The 19,700-nt window shown below is 32.4% G+C and overlaps 1 protein-coding gene across 4 annotated transcripts in view; it reads right to left on the bottom strand.

Moving 5' to 3' along the window:
• The window catches only part of LOC135840708 (glypican-1-like), a 149,391-nt gene extending 131,044 nt beyond the window's left edge, over positions 1–18,347 (bottom strand). The window contains exon 1 of one of the 4 annotated variants that reach the window (XM_065357360.1): positions 17,801–18,347. In XM_065357360.1, the coding sequence (XP_065213432.1) occupies positions 17,801–17,957 (157 nt within the window). In that variant the 5' untranslated portion in view covers positions 17,958–18,347. Of the gene's footprint in view, positions 1–6,305; positions 6,853–17,800 lie in introns of those variants that run through there. The other 3 variants (XM_065357359.1, XM_065357358.1, XM_065357362.1) reach the window with 3 other exon arrangements.
• Between the last annotated feature and the right edge of the window lie 1,353 nt (positions 18,348–19,700).

Raw genomic sequence — 19,700 nt, 5'->3', positions numbered from 1 at the left:
CGAAAATCCAAATTTTCAGCTGCCCAAGTTCATTTTTCGATTTATTTTGGCGAATTTTTGAAAATCCAAAATTGACTATTTTGGTGATTTATGTTTTTTTTTTTAAAGTACGTACTTGATCAGTAAAAATGTTTAAAATTGAGTCCTAACACTGATATTTACCCCCCAAATCCAAATTTCGCCATTTCCAGCCATTCTGGAGCCTCCAGCGCTATTTTTCAATTTCTCCAGAATTTTGATTTTGCTCCAGAAGGCGTGAATATAAAGTTGGGCAGCTAAAAATCGAGTTGTGTGTTATATTCGATCTGTTTATCAAGTTTATCCACATTTGAGTCGATTTTGGGAGGTACACCTCAAGAGTGGTTTTTGACCAGCTTTTTTCATTATAAGAAATCCAAAAAAATCAAAATTTCACCGTTTGGGAGGGAATTTTCGAAATTTGCGCGAATCGCTGTATTTTGAACACAACAAACCCCCTGAGGCCGAGTTCCGTCATTTCCAGCCATTCTGGAGCCTCCAGTGCGGTTTTTAAATTTCTCCAGAAGTTTCAATTTGCTCCAGAAGGCGTGAATATGAAGTTGGGCAGCTAAAAATCGAGTTGTGTGTTAAATTCGACCTGTTTAACGAATTTATCCACATTTGAGCCGATTCTGGAGCGGACACTTCAAGAGTGGTTTTTTGACCAGCTTTTTTTCAAAATAAAAATATCCAAAAATTAAAGGGAGGCCCAAGAAAGGCTGGAAATGGCGAAATTTGCCCTCGTGTGGTTAATTAATGACGAAATACAGCGATTCGCGAAAATTTCAAAAATTTTCTCACAAACGAGAAACTTTTGAGTTTTGGATATTTTTATATTGAAAAAAAGCTGGTCAAAAAACCACTCTTGATGTGTCCGCTCCAAAATCGGCTCAAATGTGGATAAGTTCGTTAAACAGGTCGAGTATAACACACAACTCGATTTTTAGCTGCCCAACTTCATATTCACGCCTTCTGGAGCAAATTGAAACTTCTGGAGAAATTTAAAAACCGCACTGGAGGCTCCAGAATGGCTGGAAATGACGGAACTCGGCCTCAGGGGGTTTGTTGTGTTCAAAATACAGCGATTCGCGCAAATTTCGAAAATTCCCTCCCAAACGGTGAAATTTTGATTTTTTTGGATTTCTTATAATGAAAAAAGCTGGTCAAAAACCACTCTTGAGGTGTACCTCCCAAAATCGACTCAAATGTGGATAAACTTGATAAACAGATCGAATATAACACACAACTCGATTTTTAGCTGCCCAACTTTATATTCACGCCTTCTGGAGCAAAATCAAAATTCTGGAGAAATTGAAAAATAGCGCTGGAGGCTCCAGAATGGCTGGAAATGGCGAAATTTGGATTTGGGGGGTAAATATCAGTGTTAGGACTCAATTTTAAACATTTTTACTGATCAAGTACGTACTTTAAAAAAAAAAACATAAATCACCAAAATAGTCAATTTTGGATTTTCAAAAATTCGCCAAAATAAATCGAAAAATGAACTTGAGCAGCTGAAAATTTGGATTTTCGGGTTTTAGAACATGCTCTTTCCAAAAATCGGGGTCCCGTTCAAATCGGAGGCGGACACCTCAAGAGGTTCCCTTGTTAGAAATGCAGTACCAGAATTTTGTATGTTCGATAAGAATCAATATCAGATAAGGTGGAGTGGGGTAATTGCAAAATTGTGACCTCATGCAAAAAAATCAATTTTCTGGTTGTGCCAACTATGAGGTGTCGAAGCAACAACCTTTACCGACATATTCACCAGGTCACCACTCGCGGGGTTCAACTTGTCGCTCCGTAGCAAACACTTTTATCGAAGCATGTTGCAACCCCTCATAAGTAAAGTGAAAGGTGTTTTTTAAAAACAATAAAACGTGCATGTGAAATAGAAAAAACTGTCGATTTATCTGGAATTTTCAAGATTTAGGGTCATGAAGGTTTGAAGTTTAAGGTAAGATATCACAATGTGATTTTTTTTTAAATTTTGGCTGTAAGTTGCGTTTTTGCAACTACCCCAGAAAAAATTGACTCGGGGTGATTGCAAACACAATTTTTTTTCATTTTTGCACTTACCACAAATATTTTTTTGCCCTAAATAACTTGAAAATGGTTCGAAATTACCAAAAAAATAAACTTCCACGGTCACATGATGAGTTACATGTTAGAGAAGTGATTAACAGTTTTACTGAATTTTAAAATTATTGCTCCTTTTCAATGTTTTACGAATATATTTGACGAAAAATGTATTTCTATGACGAGTTTTTTACATAAAAAACATCAGAAATGATCAATAGTTGATCTTTTGTTCATTTTAGCGAGTTTTTGAAAAAATAATTTTTTAACATTTTTTCACTCCTCTAAAAAAATTTTTGGGAAGTGGAAAAATTATCGAATTTCTTACCGAATCAAGACCACGAATACATCAAAAGTTAGCAAATGACACGTAGAATACAGTGAGTGCGTTCAAAATGCAAAAAAAATAAAAAAATAGAAAAAATATCACCCACTTTTGCATTTACCCCAACACAGGGTAAATGCAAAAGTCGATTTTCAAATTTTAAAATTGCAATTTCCTCCACGAGTTTTAAAAAAAATAATTTTTCAACATTTTTTCACTCCTCTAAAATTTTTTTTGGGAAGTGGAAAAATTATCGAATTTTTTACCGAATCAAGGCCACGAATACATCAAAAGTTAGCAAATGACACGTAGAATACAGTGAGTGCGTTGAAAATGCAAAAAAATTAAAAAAATATCACCCACTTTTGCATTTACCCGAACACAGGGTAAATGCAAAAGTCGATTTTCAAATTTTAAAATTGCAATTTCCTCCACGATTTGTGGACCAAACTGTATCAAAATTTCACCATTAATAGAGAACTCCCTGAAGTATAAGTGGTACAAATTTCAGCTTCATCTGTGCATTCTCACAACGCCCTCTCAAAGTGTCACTAATCAAATAGTGCTTTGCAATTACCCCACTCTACCTTACCCAACTTTGGGTTTCAAATATGATACAGTAAATTTGTACCCCCATATTCTTAAATAAATACTTGAATTAAAAAAAAAAAAAAATCGCATCTAAGAAAGATACAGAATCGATCTTTTATTTGGTTTTTTCCTACGACTTTTTTTCTACTCGCATTACTGGCTGTAAATATGTACTTGAATTGAAAAAAAAATTGACATCTAAAAAAGATTCGGAATCGATCTTTTATTATTATTTTTCTTACGACTTTTTTTCTAATTACATTAATTTAAAAAAAAAATGACAAGATTCAAAATCAATCTTTAGTTTTGTTTTTTTCCGACCACTCTTTTTCAACCTACATTACTGGCTGTAAATATTTGAATTAAAAAAACAAAAAAATTTACGTATTTAAGAAAAATTCAGAATCGATCTTTTGTTTTGTATTTTCCTACGACTTGTTTTCTTCCTAGGTACCTACATTACTGGCTGTCCAAAATACATAAGTTTTACATAAAAAAAATCTCAAAATCGAAAGCCCACCTACCAGCGATTTCTCATTTTTAGAACAAATTTTTTCAACCAATAAAGTTTGTCATTTCTGTACATAACCTGAAAATCTGTAAGTAAATGTGTTTTCGGCATGTCATGTGAAGAACCATTCGTTGGTAACGCTATAAATACGCATTTAAATGTGCTACAGGAAACATGTACCGAAAGTCGATCAAGTATAACTAATTATATTTTTTGATTATTAAATTATAAAGAATTAATTTAACATCTTCGCCTTTCACAATAAGAAGGCGAATTAACATTATGCTAAAATGAATTAAGTAAAGTTATTTGATATGTCATTTTAAACATACTAAAGTCGGCACGAATCCATCAACTGGCGTATATACCTAGTACCTACCAAGTTTTAGAATGTTGAATAAATTTAAATGTTCAAAAACGATGCTTTTATATGTACTTGATAAAAAATTTGAATTGTTTTATTGCAAGGTTGGTTACTGCAATTAAAAATCAAAAATTCACTATTTTTTCGTGTTTTTTTTTCTAACCTTTTGGCTTTTAAAAATCAAATTCGATATAAAAACGAAACATTTTTTATTTTGTCCCTACGCAGCGAGAGTGCAAGCTTCAGAAAATTTACGAATTCGTGAGGTACAAAAAAATCGATTTTCACACCCAGTATAAAAAAATGTAAAAAAAAAATTGACAACTTTCAACTCAAAAGTTTTGTGCTTCTTGGTATTTTTGAATGATATTTTGCACATTTTTTTTGTTACGAGTACTTTGCACTGATTCCCACTAGTACTAATCCTGTAGGTATTGGACTTGGTTGTATGTTTCCAGAATTTCAGAAGTGAATTTTTTAATCATGACAATTTTTGAAAAATTGCAGTAGAATTCAAATCTACCGGAGCGAAGCAAAAACAGAAACTTTGAAAAAGATGATGATTTGAGAAGTAAAATAACTGATGCAAAATGTTGATGTTCGTAGGTTTAATATTTAAACAGTTCAACAATGTTTTCCAGGAAATTATAATATTTTTAGAAATGGGAATAAAAGTCTGAGCGAAACGAGAGCATAACTTTCATAAGTTGATACGTAATTTTTCGAAAGAGAAACAACATTATTTTTGATGTGAGAAGTCAATTTTTCAACCCTCCAACTTTGTTTAGAGAAGAAAAAACAGGAATTGATTTAGCCTGAGCAAAGCGAGGTTTTTTTCTATTTTTAAAACAACTTAAACACTACGGACATTCTACTTATTTCTCCTGAACACTAACCTCACTCGTTCCTCTGACCAATACACAATCGCTTCATCCAAATTTTGCGAAGCATTGCATAAATGTGTAAGGTAGTCGGTAAATCGAAATTCAAATACAATACTTAATATCGTCGTCTGCTCGTCTTTTATTATTCGGATTCGTGTTATCTTATCTCTAGACGTAGACCTATAGTTTTTCCTAGAACTGGCCTACAAGTTCGTTGCAATTTGATCACTTCCATTTCTGTCCAGTCTGAGTCTGCCTCGTGTGTTGTGTGAGCGAACAGTTTTATTACTTTTATTCGGTTGATTCGGTTTTGTTTTTAGTGCTTTTTTTTCCGATTTCGAAGTGTGTTATTTGGATCAGTAGTTTGCTATGGTGGTGATTGTTGATCGAGTAATAACAACGATCTAATTTTACAATTTGGTGTTATTAGACATTAGTGCTTTACTGATCCTTCCATCAACGATGTTTTAGCAGTTTTTAGCCTATTGAGAAAACAACATAGGTAATCGCGAAATGAAATTTAGAAATCACTATTCACCTATTCAGTAACTTTATCTGTGATCGTATCAATTTCGAAGTGTGTTATTTTCGGTGTAATGAGTTCAATATCTCCGGTAAATCGTAATTATTTTCGTGTAATTCTATTGCAGTGAAGTACCGCATAAATGATTTGTTTGATTAATAACGTGCGTGGATCTATTCAGTAGGTAACTTTATTTTTGATCATATCGATTTCCATTTTACTTTATCAATTGAAAGTTGCTCCGAACACTTATTCACCTATTCAGTAACTTTATGTTTGATCATATCGATTTCGAAGTGTGTTATTTTCGGCGTAATGAGTTCAATAACTCCAGTAAATCGTAATTTTACCGCAGTGAAGTACTACATAAATTATTTGTTTAATTAGTAACGTGCGTGAATTAGTAGTTCGCTAAGGTGGTGATTGTTTATCGACTAATAACAACGATCTAATTTACAATTTGGTGTTATTGGGGCTTTACTGATCCTTCCATCAACGAAGTTTTAGCAGTTTTTGCTTTGGTTACAGGTAGGTGCATAAATTATAAGAGAATTTGTACATAGAAGCTGAAGTATTTAGCATAATGCTCTTCAGATGATTGAAACACAAAGCAGATACGTCATCCAAAGCCTGTAAAAATGGTTCGTTGAGATAAGGGTCAAAAATTTCATTCAACTTTCGCCAAATGATCAAAAAAATACCAAATAGGCTAATATCAATTGAATTGAACTTGAATTTGGTAATCAGTTGCTCTAAACATTAATTTTATTAGCCTATTTGGTATTTTTTTGAACGTTTGGTGAAAGTTGAATGAAATTTTTGACCCATATCTCAACTTTAGCTACTTATGTAAATGTACGAAAATATTCTTGTAGCTGCGTACCTTTTCGCATTAGTTACAGCTAGGTGCATTAATTTTACGAAAATTTTGTATAACACATCGTGCTAAATACTTCAGCTTCTTTGATTTACTCTAGGGGGGATTTAGAAACTTTGAACATCTCACTTACCGATCAAAACATCGATTACTGCTTCATTGATGCCATTTCCGCTTAGGTAATGCTTGAAATCTGGATTCAGTTGATTCATTTTTTACAAAATACAACGTTTACTCAAATTAACACCTTCACCAAACACATTTATTCAGAGAAACCACTATTGCTCAAAAATCTTAAAAGAAAATGGCGCAAAGTAGGTACTGGCTCAAACAGTAAGTCATAAGATGTTTACTGCCATAAACAGTAAAACCTACTGCTATAAACAGTAAAACTTACTGCTATAAACAGTAAATTTGTCAATGTTACTGCCTAATACAGTAGTTTGAATTCAAAACCACTGATAAAAACAGTAATTTCAAAAAAACTACTGTTTTTATCAGTAATTGTTATTTTACTGAAAAAAACAGTTGAATAGGGCTCTAGTCAAATACTGCTTTCAACAGTTAAATGATTGGATTTGACTGTTGAAACCAGTAAAAATCACTGTTATGCAGTAATTTGAAAAAAAAATCAGATTAACTGAATAAAACAGTAATGAAAATGACTGTTTCAAATTTAGAGAGTGGACCGCATCGCCGTGCCTCGCGCCTCCTCCGCTTTTGCTGTCTTTCTTAAAGCCCTGGCTCGCCTCGTCACTATTCAATATGTATACATAACGCCTGGCCAGTTTATGTTTCTATTTTCAAATCTTTTGTCAAAATATACACAAAAACGCCTTTCAATTGAGGGCGAAGGAAGTAAGCAGTGATTTTTTTTCTCTTCTTTAACAGGATTTTTCACAGTGGCAAGTGTTCGTTATTGGTCTAGTTCTTCCACAGTGCTTAGGTATATAGTAGGTATATTAATTTGTTGACCCGAATAAATCAAATCGATTGTCTACGGTTCCACAATACCCGCCACTACGTCAACGACCATCATTAAAAAATCACGTACAAGTACAAGACGACGTCAGGTTCCATACTTTCGAGCGCCAGATGCAAAAAAAAAAATTCTGACATTTTTCTCCTTTTATCAACTAAAAAGTCTGCGAAATAAAAAGGAAATCTCGTCAAAAGACAGCTCCTTACGCGTGTTTTTTTTTTCAAAACCAATGTAGACAAGAATGTAATACATCATTAATTTAGTTTCTTTTCTTCCTCCTTTTTTTCTCAAATCAATTGTCAACCTTGTATGCGGTTCCAAGAAAAAGAGTAGTGGTTACAAGACAAGCAAAATAGCTGTACTGTGACCAAAATTATACAACGAGAGACTACCACCGTCTGCCGGGCTACTTCTATAGAAATCAAAATGAAAACTCAATTTGTTCCCATCCTTATAGAGTCATTTACTACTGATAAAATCAACATGTCGTCTACTTGTTTGTTTGAACCAAATTTTTCTTATTTATTTGTGCTTTTTGGACTTTCTCGTGGATTTATAATGCCTTTTTATTCCTTAGTTTAAAAAATATAGATTACAAGATTCTCAGGGATTAAATAAAATATTTTTTCAAATTCTAATTTATGTTTACAAAAAAAAAAAAGGAGATTTGAATAGATGAGATAAAAATAGAAATAAATTCACAAATAAATAATTTTTTGAGAAGACGTGGTTTTGAAAGTTTTACTTTCGCAAGAAAAACTCCAAAAGTAGAAAAAATAACGAAAATCTAATCAAAAATTGATATAAATGTCCATTCTTTGGAACAAATTAGGTACGAGTATAATTAATCAGTTTTCTGAACTATTTTTCATTCCAAGAGAAGAAATGAAACGAAGAAAGAAATTACTCTTAGCTCAGCAATTCATGGTTCATCCCCCTCCCCTCAAACAATGAAGAATTGCTTCTGGAGGCTCAGTTCGGTAAGAATTACTAATCTTGAGCCTCTTCAAATAGCGAGTTTTTCCATAAATTATCAATTTTTTAGATTTTATTAAAAATAAATTTATTTATTTGAAGGAACAAGAATTTTTTCTAATTTTAATTTTTCAACCCTTCCTGTCAATTTTTATCATTTTTTTCTAAAGTGATTTTGAGACTCATGAAATTGTTAAGGATTATCAAAGTTTCAAGAACAAATTATTCTTTTGGAAAAATTGAAAAAAAAATGTGAGATTCTGCGTACAATTTTGGAAATTTTTTCGACAATTTTTATTAAGATTCCACCGAGACATTCAATGGCAATGAGTATAAAACTCTTTCCTCAAGAATATCTACATTTATTAGTCAAAATGGATCTTCGCTAGAACAATTTCAGCTTTTTCAAAACTGAAAATGGACCCATTTATTCATGCAACTTTTTCATTACAAAGTTTTAAAAAATCCAAGAGTGAAATTATGCATTCAATTAATACTGAAATTATCTCTTTGAATTTTCATATACGAGCAAAATTTGCGCATTAAATTTTTGGAAACCTTTCCATTTAGAAGATTTCCCTTTGAAATCTAAATTATTCGTCGAAATCAAAATAATGCACAGGTTTTACCTATTTCCCATTCAAAACATACACCATTTTGTGAACGAAATTTATGTAGGTACAAAATATTATAGTACTAGGCTAGGTTATCAAAATAAGAGCAATGCTCGAAATCGCACTGAAATTCCAACTATAGGTACCTACGAATCGATTGGGCAAAATTAATTATAATTTCAAACAGCGTAAATATATAAATCCACTATAAAGTCGAACCTTTGAATGGTTTCCATACCTTTAAACATAATATCAAGCTTACCATCGGAGTGTAAAAAATTTAAAATTCTACGCACGCGATAACTCGCTCGAAACGAGAAGATGGTCTTTATCTTTTCAAAACAATCCGAGTAACTATCTCACCCTTTTCTCGAAGAACCTTGAAAATAAACACTTAAGTGACTGAAGAAGAGAGGTATATATAGGTATAGGTATTCCCACGAATGAAAATATTTTCATATCTAATAAATCACCGGACAAAACATCGACAACCCCCTTATATAATTTCTGGTCGATCAATGTCTATACATCAGTATAGAGTACAATCATTTAGCATTTTAAAAAATATGAATTTCTATAAACATAGGTATAGATATTTTTGATATGAGACGAAAAATGATGGAAATGGGTGAAAAAAATTCACATAAATTGTAGATACGACGAGAAATTCGCCGTTCGGGATGATTTAGGAAACCCTTAGCTAATCTCACGGGCAAAGGGTAAATATTTATATGCGGTGAATAAAAAGCCGAACTCGAATCGAAGGAATGTTCCATATATGGTGAATGGTTATAGAAATAAGAACCGTAGCACGGGACAAGCCGATAGGTAAAATACTGAATGGAATGGAATGCAATAATATAGAACTATTTGAAAAATAACATTCGGTAGAGTGCCTCGAATTCGAACCCAGCACTAATCTTTTTACGTTAACGCGACCGAATGGAAAAAATCCGATCGGCTGGTCTTGGTTGTCCAATAAGTAATGCACTCGGACAACTGGAATAATGGTTCTTATAATCGCGATAAATTATTATCCAATAAACTGTGGGATGTTTTATCGTACACCAGGCTGAGGTTAAATTCGCTAAACATTTCAATTTTTCACTTCTCATCGCCACCGCACATTGCACTACACAGCACGAACCAGCCAAAGGCTTTTGTATTCGGAGTAAAATATTTTTTACTACGTGGACTACCAACAAAATGCTCCTATATCTTCTTCGGCCACTATACCGCATCCTTTTTCACACGCTTTGATGGTCTGTTTTTTAAAACCTCCCTCTGCTCTTGTCCTGCTGCTTCGATCCTATTTATAAGTATATAGAGGAATTCTTGTGTATACCTCTTATTGATAATAGTCTACTAATTATCGTTAGATGTGTCTTCGACAACCAACGGTCCAATTACAATTCCGACGTCGCCGCGGGCCGCTTAAAATAACAATTCTGATTACAATTCGATTTATAATGCGGTAAAATAATGCTCCAACCGTGACCATATACAGAGAGAAGAAGCCAACGATGATGATTCATTCAAAAACAACGTCATCGAGCCGCAACAGCCTTTCCTTCTACACAAAGAACAGCTGTTCGTTCGAGCTTTCAAGATTTACCGAAAAATTTTCTATTTCTTTTGAGAAATTCCATCGACGAACCAAGGTAATTGGGATTTACGTCGCGGATGCTGATAAATTTCACCTTCACGAATGGCAAAAAGTTGCAACTTTTTGTTCGATAAATTTCGCCATCGAATATAGCTCGAAAATTTATCCAAATAAAAGCTTCGATTCTGGTTATATGGCTTGCCTGTTCAATGGTTGCCATATTACAAAACCATCTCAATTATTCAACTATGTCCCTGTTGAGCACTTTCACAAGCGACGCACGGCGTATTTTTCCTTCTAAATAAATTTATTACCTCGTTTTTGCCGCATTTGTGGCCATGGGATGGGATTTTTTTTTCTTTCGATGGAAAACTTTACCGCTCCAATTATCTACAAGATGTCTCGGTTTGTTTAAAAACCATAGAAAAAAACACACAACGCTTATGCCAATTTGATCCGGTATTAATTAAAAATATACTAATCTCAAGTCAATTTAAAGATGTGCGATTTTTTTAGACTCATTACGTCAGAAATCAACCAAGAAAGAGGCATTTCCTGATGTTTTTTTTCTCGTCATATAATTTGCATCAGTTCGCAATTCGCAGAATAATATTCGATACTTTGTACAGATACGTTAGGTAATTTGCATCCGTGTCGATTGTCAATTTGAAAACTTTTTATTGCCCAAGTTTTCGCCGCATAAGAAACCTCGTCACGATAAAAAAAACGCCACAGTCGTGCATCGTTGCAACGTAATAATCATTTTTGGCATCCTAATTGAAAATATATCCTCTCATGATGCCCAGACGACCTTCGTTTCCAAAGAGTGTAATGGACCTGACGGCTCTGACATGGCAAAATCGTTCGTTTGTGTGTACAATATGTTGAGAACACGCGATTTTTGCGCTAAACTGTGAGACGAAACGATGGCGTATTTCAAATCGTAAAACATGACAACCAAATTAAAATAAATTCAATCGTAAAGAAATCTGTTAACCGATATTTTCATTCGTTGAAGAAAAATTCTGCAGAATAAACGAGCAGGTACCTTTACCGGGTACTTTACCTATGTAGTTTTAAAATCCTTCGAGAATAAAAGTCTAGTGAAATGGAAAAACTACGTCACGAAACAAGGACGAAGAGAAGAGTAAGGTAACTTTTTTGCAATTTTTTTTTCGCCTTTAATTTCAAGGTAAATTTCATTTGATGTTGCACGAGCTTTCAAAACTTTCGAGAGATTGATTTTTTTCAACCTTTTGATGTGTATTACATATTTGATTGAAAAATGTTCGAATTTAATGTGACGTTTATTTTTGCTCGTGGTCAGGGAGCAATTTTTTAAAGGATTTTTTTCACTATCCTTCGAATAGTAGAGAACTGAACTCACTGCAATGAAGGAGAGAGAAAGGAATAGTAAAAAAAAAATGTCTTTTTGGTAATTATTTTTAAGTTGTTTCAGATGTGAGAATGATGTACCTCATCTTCAGAACTCTGAAAAATCATCCCAGCACATCAAATTATATTATTTTGTCATTACTGACAATTCATCCATCCGTTCTCAAAAAATGATCTTCTAGAATTCGGAAACATTTCTAGATTTTGCCCTCTATACCTCAACCCTACGCCCACAATAATTTATCAATTAGTTCTTCAAAATGAGAACAACATTCTTCGTTGAATCGTAACTGATTTTTTTCACAACTTTTCTAACAAATTTTCATTTCATTCTTTGTGGGACTCAAAAGACACTATTGTGAATTTTTTTCTGATTTGTCTCCAAAAAATCAAAAAAGATATTATTAAATCCTTAATTTAAAGAACCCAAAGAAAAAATTTTCAAACCATGGATAGATGAAAAAAAAAAACATTGACAATGGGTCTTTCAAACCATTTTTTGATTACTTAAAATCAAAAATTACGGAAACATCACCAACTTCATTTTTTTTCCTTCAAAATTTGAGGTACATACTTTCCTCTTAAGTATTTTGAATAGCTCTCAAAATTAATTGAAAATGAATTTTTTTAAATTTGCTGAAACGTAATAAAAAATGATACCTTTACATGCTTGCAGAAGACAAAAAAAGATAAAGCAAGTTTCGAATCACAGTTCCAAGTTTTTAAAAATTGTTTTATTTTTTTTTATTGAAAATTTTTTTACCAAAATCTAAACGTTTGAAATTTGATTTTTCAAAAGTTTCAAAAAATGGCCAGCTCTGAGTCGGTGCAGGACGAATTTGTCTCCCCTGCTCGCCTTTCGATTTCATTCTACGGTTTCTTTGAATTTCAACGTTCTGATGAAGGTTACATTTATTCGTTTATTTGCTGAATAATTAATCGAATTTGTAACACGGCCAAAGTTTCTACTGAGATAATGATGAAAAATCTATAAACATAAATTTCATTTTTCCGCAAATGAGCTCATAAAAAGTAATGGTACATTGAAAATCAGCTTACTTCTTCGAATTTACCTTTTTATTTTCAACTGTGGAAGTGTGGATGGCGTAATATCGAAGCTATGTAATTCTACGTATTAAATCGCAACTAATACTTTATTTATAAAATTATCATTATTCTAATGCGAAAAATAACGTCATTTTTCTGTCAAAAGACCTCTTGGAAATTTATTGGACAAATTCAATCAATTGTACAAAAATATGTCTCGTAAAAATTTTGTGTCAGTAATTAATTATGTACTCCACTCTCGTAACGCTGATTCTTTCAAATGAAAAGTTGACAATAAGCTAATAAAAAAAAACCCGGCTCACATTATCTTTAGTTTTCAAGTTATATAATTGCAACGAAGAAATGTTTGAATAGTGTTTCCTCCTTCGAGCTCACTTTCCCAGTTGCCAGAGTTCGAGTAAGAGGAAAACTGAAATGATGCAAAAAAAAGAGTCCTAATAACGTTTTTTAAAGACCAGATTAAGTTCAACTGTCTTATTTTTTTCTCACAATGTGAAAAGTTTACTAAATTTTTTACCATACAAAGTCCGATCCAAATAGAAAATGACACTCTCGACTTCTTTTTTTTATTGCACGCGGAAAAGGAAAATGTTAAATAAAAGATTTTTAAAACTATAATGTGATACGGAATAAAAATTTTAAAAAGTTTAATAAATCAATAGTAAGTACGTATTTCAACTGAATCGATTCAATCTTTCCAATTCGAAAATAATGTGTTTTCTCGCTGTCAGAAATAGTTTTTCTGTACTCATTTTAAAAATTTCCTACGTATAAGTATTCGTTTTCCTTTTGTTTTGCTTTTTTAAATACCACTTTAGCGTATTTATTTTACTCGTTTCTTTATTTATACTTAACAAATACCTACAAAATTACCATCAAATGAACCGCATCAAAATGAAACACGAGTAAATGTTTCATTAGGACATTAGGACACACAAATGTAAAGCATGAGCACCTACAATTTTCCATAGTACGCTTTAAAACCATATAATTACGACGAAAGGTCACAACTTTAGTTTACTTTTCAACAACAAAAATCTCATACATCATACATCATAGAGAATTATTTACTTAAATTAAATAAACATCGAGAATATAATGACTGGTTTAAAAAAAGAAAAGAAAGAAAAAACCCACCTATAAGATTAAACTTAATGTTTTCATTTAAGCCAATAAAAAGTTCAACAGCTTTGTATCGTCTTCGTATGTTACTGATGGCTTATATGCAATTACTTTACAACTGTCGGTAAATTGATGGGATGAACTTTGAACTTGACCCGTTAATGGGATATGAATGAAAATTAAGAAACCTATCGCTAATTGGACACTAATTGATCGATGCAATTGATTTAAAGTGATCAGTGATGGCTTAAAGCGACTGATGAGCTCATCTAAGAGTAGTGAGTAAGTCTCGATCTCTCGACATACATAAGGAAAAGGGAACCATCTTTGCATAAAGGTGAAACAGCTGTCAGGAGTTCCCTTTGAGAAACTTTCAGGCACTATTTAAATAAGAAAAACTTTTAATGGGAATAGTATTATTTAAAACATTTGACCGAAACTTTAATCGTATCTGCTTTACACAATAACTTTTCCTATCAAACAGTATAATTTATTATTTCAATTATCTAACCTTGGTTTGAGTTTTGGTAGAGTTACCACGACGCGATGCTACGACTTTTTAAAATGCATATACAAAGGCGACGTGTAATCGACGCTCGCTGTCCTTTAATTATAAGCATTTCTCAAGATCTTTATCTGACCATGAACAAATTTTAAATGAGTTTTTAGGTAGTGAAAAGTTCATCTATAGGTACTTTATAAATTAAGAATTGCTTGAAATATTGCATTTTTTTCAAACGGACAAGAACGCTGGCAAATGCTAGTAGGTAAAATAAACAAAAGGAAAAATTGAAAGATGTTCATACACATTTTTTTTTTTTAGAAAATACGAGGGCTGAAAAATTGCAGAATGAGAACTTCGAAAAAAGTAGCCTAGAATCTTATAAGAATTTTGAAATACAAATTCTGTAACAATGGTACATACAAAAACATGGAGAAAATCTTGAATAAGTAGGTAAATGTATCTCAATTTTACAATGTAAAAAAAATACACAAAATTCAATAATCACTAGTTACAGTTGCCATTAGAGCACAAATAAGAACTTGAGTTTGTTTAGGTAAATCAAGTGATGTAATAAGGAAAATGTTCAAAATTTATAATTATATAAATGGAGCCTCCTAGTATAAGATCTCCTAGAAAAAGAAATAATTACCTATGTAGTATGTACATTTAAAATATTAGAAATTCAATTTTCTACAATTTCAGTTCTTATCATTTTTCCTGTACAAAATCTTTCATTCAGTCTCCAAATCGTTTCAAAATTTTGAGCATTCCTATTCAATTATTTCAAAAGTTACAGGTTTTACAAACATTTCAAAAATGAAATCTCCTGAAAAAAATTAAGACTACAGACGATTAAAAATTCTATTTTCTACAAAGGTCCTCATCATTTTTGTTGTGAAACACTTCGTTCAGCGTCCAGAGCCTCTCAAAATTTTAATTTTTGTACGTTTAGCAAAATATCACTGTGTTTGTCAGAAGGTATTTTCTCTTTTTTTGATAAAAAAAAAAAATGCTTTAAATCTGAAAAATCCATAAAATACTCTAGTATTTATTTTTTGCCTTTTTTGGTCTATTTTTAACCTCGTAAAATTTTACAATGGAAATATTTCCAAACAGCTTGCATCCTGTAAAATGTCGTCAACATTTATATCATAATCTTCATTTTTTCGCACTTTCTAGGGATGAATAATTGTCCAAAAAACACTCCCATGTCTTTGGAATATCACTCCATAGATGTTTTGAGAAAATATATCAACCCTAATATTTAATGATGGTGATACAACTTTGAAGAATGATTTGCTACTTTTTTTGAAGCAATAATTTTTTTTAATTCAAAGCTCATATACATAAATATTTGCACTCAAAGGCAGAACTAGCCAAAATTTCAACAATTTGAAGAAAAATGTGGATGAATTTCATCAGTAGTTGATTCAGAATCAATTGAAGCAACTCATCCTGTCATCTATTAGGGTGAACCAGCTATCTATGACCATTCGCCCATTTTTTAAAATATTTTTATCAAAAGTTTATAATTTTATACCTTCTAATTACCGAATAATATTACAAATAAGTACAACTCCTTTACCTAAAATTTGATCTTTTTCACTTATTCATTGAATAATAAACGAAAAATACACATTTATTGTCTCACTTCGCTGTTATAGCACTTAGCTTAACAAGAAGTGTAAGGTAGTGCCATGAACAAAAGTTGATAGAATATTCAATAAAAACCGAATTTGGAAACTGGGTTTGAATTAAAATATTTCCCAAAGTTCCAAGTTTCAAAAAATGATAAAATTTTTGAAGTTTGATGAAGATTTCATGAAATTAAATTGGTGGCCGAATTAAGGAATCTAAAATTTACCATTTTTCCATCTATGGCCTTTCGTTAAATTTCACATATTTTTCGTTAATTCGATTTATTTTTATTGTTATTTTATTATTTTTCGAAGAAATATGTTGAATAATGGGTAAAACCACATCTCCATTATATTTCTAGTTGAATTTCGATTTTTCAAAGTATGTATCTGTTCTTAGCAGTTGTTTTTGAGTGTAAAATAATAAGTTTTTATATATTTTCAAAACATTGATAGATCGGCTATTTTTGATACATTTTCCCATGTAGGTATTCGAAAAATACAATTATTTTTTGTTTTTGTTTTTTTTTTTCAAATAAGTACCTTTTTTAAAAAAATACATGTCAAAATATGAGTGGCCATAGATGGTGGAGGCTGGCCAAAGATGTGCTTTTCTGACCGGGTCGTAAATATTCCGTTTTTTTTCCGATCAATTTCTACTCGATATTTCAAAATGAAGGTGAATTTTGAATCTAGAAAGCCTGCTGAATTAGAAAAATTTATAGACGACCCATATTTATTTTCAAGTAAATAATAAGGTTTAAAGTTGCGAATGTTCTTAAGGTGGCCATAGATGGCTGATTCACCCTACAGCATCTTTGTTTTGACAACAAATTGAACCAAAAGGTACGAAATTGACTTATGTTGTAGCTGTCCTGAAAAGATAAATTTCGAAATGATATGAAAACATCGACCAATAAACTCGAGCAATTTCTCCTTCTCAACTCGTATACTCGTAGATGAACAACAATCACGACATCGTCGTTGCAGATTCATCGTTTGACCTCAAACAAACAACGATGACAAACTGCGAAGAACACAAGGTAATAGAATGAAGGGGAAAAAACCAAATCGATGACAATTTAGACCGTTAAGACATAAGTATGCACAGGTAACGAAGAGATTGTTGTATTCGCGAATGCGAATAATTTCATAACTATAAAAACACTGAAAACACGTATAATACAGTTGTAAGTTTGGAAGTTATCCAAAATAAAGCAGAGGTATGTATTGTTGCGTAGTACATTGTTGCTCCATCTCGATGAGAATTTCAACGTTGAAAATGTACGAAGAGAGAAAAAAATTCGAGAAAAATATTGCGGTAGGTTGTGGTACACCTAAGGGCTATCGGGCAATCATAATAACAGAAACGAAACAGATGTGAGAATAGAACACGAAAGGCGATTCTATTTCAGAATGAAACACAACTCATTAATGTAACTTAATAACTAATCAACATAATAATACGAAGCTATATTCTTTTTACCAATAATTATATTTTATAGCTTCGTATATAGCATACACGTATTATAAAAATATACGTGCACTCGTCTGTCGCGAATAACTCGAGTACTTTTATCTCAGTTTCGATTAGGTACTTTTTATTAATTTTCTAGCGTGAGCGTGCAGGTTGTTTGCGGTGCCATATTGAATTGGCAAACATACGAACTAATATTAAAATTAAAGTTCAAGTTTGAAACTGAACAAGAAAATAGTTCGCTTACCGTCGATCGGTTGATTCGGTATTCTATTCGAGATATTCTTCGTTTCGAAAATCTGTATCACATAACTACAGGTGGTCAAATTGCTGAAAACGTCTGTCGGTAAAGTTTGCACACAACACCAAAAGACACAGAAAAATGATAAATATATCGCATTCATGATTACGTTACGAATTTTCACGTTTCAACGACGAAGCAGAATTGAAAATAAATAATTTAATAAAAATATAAGGAAATTTTTCTACAGAAACACGCCGAACAAATTTTCAAACTCGTTTAAATTGAACGGTAAATCGTGATCTTTTCGGTGATACTTGAAACACGTGAATAGAACATTATGCGAGCAATGCATACCAATGGTGAATTTATTAATTAATTTTATAAATTTAAAATTTAAGTCGCCGGTATAAATTTAGAGTAACACGAAAACGAAACATCGCACTTAACACTCGATTACCACATCACGACGTATTTTGAGAACGACGAAGGAAAAACACTACAACGCATTCCTTAGATACATAAACACTGGCAGACGAAATGAAATGACTAACAGCTGAGCGTTTGTTGGCGAAGAATTGCTTTCAACCAGTGCTACCAAATTTAAAAATGTTTAGTTGAGGACTCGAGTGTTGGATGCAGGTCTCCGTTTTCGCCTTGTTTTTGCTAGTTTTTGCTGGTCAATCTCAATTCCTAGACATTTTCTTTTTACTTTTTGCTATTCAAACGAGTGATAGGCCGGGTGCATGTGCAATGTGCATTGTGCAGTCACGTTTTATGCATTTTTTTTTTGATTCGCAAGTAAGGCCGTATTCATAGACGTTATTTAGGGATCACTTGGCTAAGAGGTGAATTCTGATTCAATATTTCTCATAAACGAATAAAAATTTCATATTTTCAAAATAAATAAATCAATGCTTCGGGGTCCAACCTCTCAATTAAATAATAAACAAAATTTCAAAAATTCAATCACGCCTGGAAAAATTGCTTCAAAATTCACCACTAGATAAGCCAAGTGATCCCAGAGCTTTAGTGATCCCTAAGTAACGGCTATGAATACGGCCCTAAGTGCTGAAATTACAGTGTTATTAGTAGCAATAATCAGTTGATCACGTGTGTATTATTATGTAGGTAGTTACTTTCACATGTTGTCTACAATACATCTACCAGTGGCGTAGCCAGGGTTTCCTCAAAGAGGAAATAAAACCAGATTTTTAGGCATGAAAAAACGAAATTAGGTAGATGTAATCTTCTGAAAACCTTTCATGAAAATAGGACAAAAAAAAAACGAAAAAATTCTCATCCCTTCATTAGATACTTTTTCATCTCTAACTAAATTGCGAGCAACCAGAAGCCATCGAGCAACTTCAAAACAAAAAATTTTGATTTGGAGGCTCATTTCAGCCATTCACCGAACAACTTCATGATGTAGCTGTTGCTACTTGCTAGTTGCTTGGTTGCTCGCTATGTACATTGTACGCAGGCAACTGGCAAGCCCTTAGGTCCCATAGCTCCCTACATAATTTCATGAATTAAATTTTTTTTGCGAACAGGAAAGCAAAACGCTTGGCGCTTGGATCTGAAGAAGTAAAAGACTATCTTGTCGCCAATGGTGTGAGATTATCAAAAAAACGAAATTATCATGAAACTTTCCATATAGATTATATTTTGAAGAAGCTGTATTTTAATAATAGGCACTGAGTTGAAGAAGTTGATTTGATCAGCCGCACGTGGAGTCTGTTTCCTTCATACTAGAGTTATTCTAGGATGGCCTACAATGCTGAATTGCTGAATTACGCCTTTCTGCTGGCAAGGATTTTTAAAACAAGTGAACATTTTTGGTAAAATGTAAAACTGTAGATAGGTAGATATGTAATTGCTAATGCATAGGTAGGTAGCCTAGGTA

The sequence above is a fragment of the Planococcus citri genome, chromosome 3, assembly GCF_950023065.1.
Source record: "Planococcus citri chromosome 3, ihPlaCitr1.1, whole genome shotgun sequence".
Taxonomy (NCBI): domain Eukaryota; kingdom Metazoa; phylum Arthropoda; class Insecta; order Hemiptera; family Pseudococcidae; genus Planococcus; species Planococcus citri.
The sequence above is the reverse complement of the archived record's forward strand: the minus strand, read 5'-3'. Positions and strand labels throughout refer to the sequence as shown.